Below are 6,266 nucleotides of genomic sequence, written 5' to 3' on the forward strand. Positions count from 1 at the left end.
TTCCTCTCTCTCTGTTTGTCCCTCTCAATTTTTCTCTCCCTCTTGCTTTTTTCGATCCCTTCTTTTTTTCAATTTCACTTTTTTCATGTCTATATCCTTCTTTGATCAATCTTTCTTCCCTGCCTCTCTCTATTCTTTACCTACATTCTTTCTCTCACTCGCTTACTTTCTTTATCCTCTTTCACTTTTTGACATTTTTTCTCTCTATTTTCTTTCTCTCTTTCCTTGCCCTCTACCCCCTTTCTGTCTTTCTCTATCTCTCGATCTCTGTTCCCCTGTCTCTTTCCCCCCTCTTTTTTTCTCTCCTGTGTTTTCCCCTTTCTCTTTATTCCCCCCTTTTATTTTTCTATTATTCTCTCTCGACCACTTCCCCCTTTCTTTCCTCTCTGTCTCTCTCTTTCATTGCACCCTCTTTTCTCTATTTCCCCCTTTCACTCATTTCTTTATCATATACATGTATCTCTATGATTGTCTCCCCCTTTCTTTCTTCTCTCTCTACCTCCCCCTTTCCCCTTTTTTATCTTTGACTCTATCATTCTCTTTCTTACTCTCGTGAATTCTCCCCATTTGCTTTTACACTTTCTGTGTCTCATTCACTTTGCCTCTTTACTCTTTCTCTGTCCTTCCTCTCTCTTTCTCTCTCTCTTTCTATCTATCTTTCTCTCTCTTTCTCTTTCTCTATCTCTTTCTCTCTCTCTCTTTCTCTCCCTCTTTTTTTCTCTCCTGTCTTTTCCCCTTTCTCTTTATTCCCCCCTTTTGTTTTTAATTTTCTCTCTCGACCACTTCCCCCTTTCGTTCCCCTCTATCTCTTTCATTGCACCCTCTTTTCTCTTTCCCCTTTCACTCCTTTCTTTATCATTTCCATGTATCACTCCATTATTGTCTCCCCCTTTCTTTCTTCTCTCTCTACCCCCCCATTCCCCCTATTTCTGACTTAAACTCTCTATCATTCTTTTTCTCACTCTTGTGAATTCTCCCCATTTCTTGCTTTTACACTTTTTGTGTCTCTCTTTCACTTTACCTCTTTTCTCTTTCTCTGTCCTTCCTCTCTCTCTCTCTCTCTCTCTCTCTTTCCCTTTTTCTCTCTCTCTCTCCTTCTCTTTTGCTTTGATTCTTTATTTCTCTTTCCTTCTCTTTCTTTCTCTTTCTTTATCTTTTTTCTCTTTCTCTCACTCTTTCTCTCTCTCTCACTCTTTCTTTTTCTCTTTTTCTCTCCCTTTCTCTATTTCTCTTTCTCTCTCTCTTTCCCTCTCTTTCTTTCTCTATCTCTCTTTCTCTCCCTCCCTCTCTTTCTTTCTCTCTTATTCTCTCTTCTTCTCTCTTCTCTCTTTCTCTCTCTTTTTCTCACTTTCACTCCCCCCCTCTCTCACTTTCTCTCTCCCCCCCCTCTCTCACTTTCTCTCTCCCCTCTCTCTCTTTCTCTCTCTCCCTTTCTCAGTTCCCTGGGCCCGGGCTCCGACGGCTTCGAATGTTTCGAGCTTCAAGCGAGCGTGAAGGACTACTGCTTCGGCCGTGCGGACCGCGTGGTGGGCGTGGCCACCTTGCCGCTCCGCGACGTGTCATCCACCGGGGGCAACCGGACCTGTCGCTGCCCCCTATTGGAGCGCCCCCCGCTGGACGCCACCGGAATGACGGCCTTGCGCATTTTGGCGCAGCGCCCCCACGACAACCTGGCCAAGGAAATTGTGCGCCTCAAGGGCGAAACAAGGTCTTATGAAGAGGGTGGGTGAGGACACGCCCACTTTATTTGCACTTGACTCCACCTCCACCCCGTGACCACTGAAGAAATTGTGCGTCTCAAGGGGGAAATGAGGTCCAATAAGGAGGGTAAGCCCCAGTGAAGCCACGCCCACTTTTGCATTGGACTCCTCCCTTAAACCCCTATAACCACCTGGCCTAGGATAGTGTGCGTCTCAAGGGCGAAACAATGTCCAAAGTGGAGGTTAGGTGAGGCCACGCCCTCTTTCCCCACCTTTGACCCCGCCCCCCTAAGCCAAATGCCATTGACTCCTCCTCTGCTCACACAATAATGTGCCAACAAGGTCATGCGCCTCAAGACCAGGTCCAATGAGAAGAGGTGAAGCCACGCCCACATTTTTCTTCACTCCTCCCTCATCTCGCCTCCTCATCGACGTGACCAATTAGGTCGAGACACTATCCAATGAGGAGGTAAGGTGGAGCCACGCCCACTTTCCCCCTGCTGACTCCACTTCCACACCCACTTTTGCCTTCAACTCCTGCACCAATCCCACGACAATGTGGCCAGGTGAAGACACGCCCACTTTTTCATCTTGTCTCCGCCTACATCCCCGCAGGGTATGATGGTCAGGGGCCAGGGAATTTAAAGCCACGCCCTCTTTTGCCTTGGGTGACCCCCCCATCTCCACTACAACTTGGCCAATGAGATGGAGGGCAAGTGAGGCCGCGCCCACTTTTCCCTTCGACTCCTCCCCCATCCTGAACTGTGCCAATGGGACAAGAGACTCCGTTTGATTGGTGCCTTTCCTGTCGCCGTGTGAAAAAGACAAAAAAAAGATCCCGCCTCCTTAAGTAACAAATGAAGCCTCGTTTTTGATATTTATTCTTTTTATTTAAACAACATGTTCTTTTTTTGTTTTCTTTTGTTGTTTTAGCATTTGTTTTTTGGTTCATCGTTGCTGCTATTCTAACTTTATTTTTTATTATTATTATTGTTAACACGTCATCAAAATTGTGATCGTTTTTATTATTCTCTCCCTCTATCTTTTTCTCTTTCTCTCTCTTTTTCTATCCAAATTTCTCTCTATCACTTCCTATTTCTTTCTCTCTTTCTATCTATCTTTCTATCACTATTTCTCTCTATCTCTCCTCTGTCTCTCTTTCACTCCCTGCTTTTTTTGTCAATCTCTCTTTCACCCTCCCCTCTTTCTCTGTTCCCCTCTCTCTCTCTCTCCCTTTATTTCTCTCTCGTCTCCCCTTTCTCTCTTTCGATCTCCCTCTTACCCCCCTTTCTCTATCTTTCACTCTCTCCCTATCATTCTCCCTACCCTCTTTCTCTCCCATTTTGTCTTCTTTTCTCTCTCTTTCTCTCTTCTCCCCTTTCTCTTACGATCCCTTTGTATCTCTCTCTCCCTCTCTGTCTCTCTCCCTTTCTCTTTTAATCTCATCTCTTTCTCACCCCTTTCTCTATCATTTACTCTCTCCCTATCATTCTCCCTATTATCTTTCTCTTCCATTCTGTCTTCCTTTCTGTCTCTCTCTCCCTCTTCTCCCCTTTCTCTTTTTCTCTCTTTCATTATCTCTCTCCATATCATTCTCTTGCTCTCTTTCTCTCCCTCTCTCTATCTTTCAATCTCTTTATATCTGTCTCCCTCTCTGTCTCGTCTCCCCTTTCTCTCTTTCGACCTCTTTCTCACCCCCCTTTCTCTATCATTCACTCTCTCCCTATCATCCTCCCCACCCTCTCTCTCTCATCCATTCTGTCTTCTTTTTCTCTCTCATTTTCTTCTCTCCTTTCTTTTTTTCTTTTTCATTATCTCTCTCTGTATCATTCTCTTCCGCTCCTGCTCTCTCTCTCTCTCTATCTATCTTTCGATCTGTTTATATCTCTCTTTCTCTCTCCCTTTTTCTCTCGTCTCCACTTTCTGTCTTTCAATCTCTTTCTCACCCCCTTTATCATTCACTCTCTCCCTATCATCCTCCCCACCCTCTCTCTCATCAATTCTGTCTCTCTCTCTCTCTCTTCTCCCCTTTCTTTTTCATTATCTCTCTCCATATCATTATCTTCCCCTTTTTCTCTTTTCCTTTCTCTCCATTTCTCCCTCTTTATATCTCTTCCTCTGTTTCCTTCCCTTTTTCTCTGTCTCCCTTTTGATCCATCTTCCCTTTATACCATCTCGATTTTCTCATTTTGCACGAAGGGAATATTTCCCAGAAAATGTGTTCATTTAAAATATTGACTAACTTATTTGTCTTTAAAAGTCATCAAAATCGATTATTTCAGGAAATTTATTTCACCGAAATTGGAAAAATCTTCAAAACGATCTCAAATATGAAATAATGTTTTATTTTCATTTATTTAAAAAAAAACTAGATTTTAGAAGATTTAGTGCAACACGAGTATAGTTTGTTCAAATGTAATCGTAGGAAAGAAAAATGATAGCTTTTTAATTTGTGGGCGGGGCCTGGTGGTCTTCCACTTCCTCAGTCCAGCTAGGAATCGGCGGAATGCTTTCCGGATTCCCCAAATTGTCATTGGCCCCGCCCACCTCATTTGCATTTTGGTGCTTTCATTTGCCTTGCTGTGATTGTTCCCCTTTTTGTGGCCGCTTTTCGCTCTTTTCTATGTTTTTACAAATGTTTAAGATTTTTTGTTTTTGTTTTTTAATGATGGAGAAGTCTTCATTCTTACTCTATGGAAAACTTTTTTTTTTTTTGTATCCAATGAGAAGCCCTCACAATATTTCATGTTATAATGCTCCTGGTGCCATTTTGGTTGTGTATTTATGTGATGGAATCTTTGATATCTTTGTCATCGAGTACACGTAAAACATTGATTTTTCCATAAAGTATCTCTCCATCTAAATGGCTACCTGATGTGTATTTATTTAAAGGGACAGTGTGTATTATTTAGCACCTTCTACTGGTGAAAATAAATAAATCATGTAGATTTAAATAATAGGAACAAATAGAAGAATTAGATCAGGGGTGTCAAACTCATTTTAGCTCGGGGGCCACACGATAGAACACACGTTCTCTCGGGGGCCGGACTAGTCGATTGAGGAGAAAGAAAGAAAAAGAGAAGGAAATAAGAGTAAGAGAGGGAGAGAAAAAGAGAGAGTGTGGGACAAGGAAAGAGAAACGGAGAAAGAGGGAGGGAAAGAGAGAGAAATAGAGAGAGAGAGAGAACCTGAAAAACCAAAATGATAATAGGGAAATAGTGAGAGAGGGGGACAGAAAGTGAGAGAAAGAAAGAAATCCAAAGAGAAATAGAAAGAGAGGAGAGAAAAGAAGAGAGAAAGAGAAAAGGAAAATAGGAAGAGAGAGCAAAAGAACATAAAATTACACGGACAAACAAAGACAGAAAGAGAGTTAGAGAATGTGAGAAACAAAAGAGATAAAAAGAGAAATAGTGACAGGGAAGAAAGAGAAAAAAAGAAATCCAAAGAAAGAGAGAACAGGAGAGAAAGTGAGAAGGGAAAAGCAAGAGAGAGAGGAAGATAAAAAAGGGAGAAAATTAATAAAGGAAGAGAGCAAAAGGAGAGAGAGAAAGAGAGAAATATAAGTACAGTGTCCTCGTGAGAGGCACCTGGCTTTGGCAACATCAAGTGGACATATTTCAACCTGCAGCTCGTTTTTCTCTTGCGCTTCGCTCAGTGTTGTCTCGCGGCCCGGATTCAATCCCTTACCGGGCCTCATCCGGCCCATGGGCCACCTGTTTGACACCCCTGAATTAGATGGTCAGCCTTCTTTCTGCTACGGGTACTCACAAAACAAATGCCTCTCTTTTTTTAATTCTTGCTTTTTTTCTATTTTACTTTTTTCTTGTTATTGTTCTTTTTTTTTACTTTCTGTTTTTCTTTCTTTTTTTCCGTCTCACTCTTTTTAATTGAAATAACAAATTCAATGATAACAGAAATATTTTTAATTGCAGAGATTATTAAGGGATGCTACATTTTTTTAGAATAATTATTTTCATTCTTGTAGGGATAATAGGGGGATGCTAGGTTTCGTTTTGTAAAACCAGAATGTTTTCAATTATAGAGATTATCAGAGGATGCTCGGGATTTTTTTAAAGTTAAAATAATAATTTTAATCATTGCAGAGTATTTAAGACGATGCTAAGTTTTTTTTAGAAATCAAAATAATGATTTTAATTATTTCATAGATTATTAGGGGATGCTAGGTATGCTTTCTTAATTCAAATGTATTATTTTTATTGTCGCAGAGATTATTTACAAGGATGCTAGGAATTTCAAAACAATATTTTAGATTATGGGGGGATTCAAAAACAATTTATAATTATTGCTGAGATTATTAGGGGTTACTAGCTAACCTATTTAATTTAAAATAATTTCAATTATTGCAATGTATATTAAGGGATTGAGTTTAATGCAGGGATTATAAGGATGCTAGTTATCTTTTTACACTAAAATAATCTTAATAATTTCAGGGATTATTTTTAGAGGATTCTCTGGTTTCTTTTGTTTTAAATCCAAATAAGGATCCAGATCAATCGGGATTTTTATATCAGGAGTCTTGTGTCAGCGCTACGGTCCAAAGATGAG

At 40.7% G+C, this 6,266-nt stretch overlaps 1 protein-coding gene across 1 annotated transcript in view; it reads left to right on the forward strand.

Annotated features, from left to right (window-relative positions):
* The window catches only part of LOC148350297 (uncharacterized), a 93,817-nt gene extending 89,253 nt beyond the window's left edge, over positions 1–4,564 (forward strand). Inside the window, exon 43 of the mRNA XM_088320115.1 lies at positions 1,439–4,564. Within this exon, the coding sequence (XP_088176241.1) occupies positions 1,439–1,730 (292 nt within the window). The 3' untranslated portion in view covers positions 1,731–4,564. The remainder of the gene's footprint in view (positions 1–1,438) is intronic.
* Positions 4,565–6,266: the final 1,702 nt, after the last annotated feature.

This window comes from Urocampus carinirostris, chromosome 16, assembly GCF_059441175.1.
Source record: "Urocampus carinirostris isolate Australia breed hairy pipefish chromosome 16, RoL_Ucar_1.0, whole genome shotgun sequence".
In the NCBI taxonomy this organism is placed as follows: Eukaryota; Metazoa; Chordata; class Actinopteri; order Syngnathiformes; family Syngnathidae; genus Urocampus; species Urocampus carinirostris.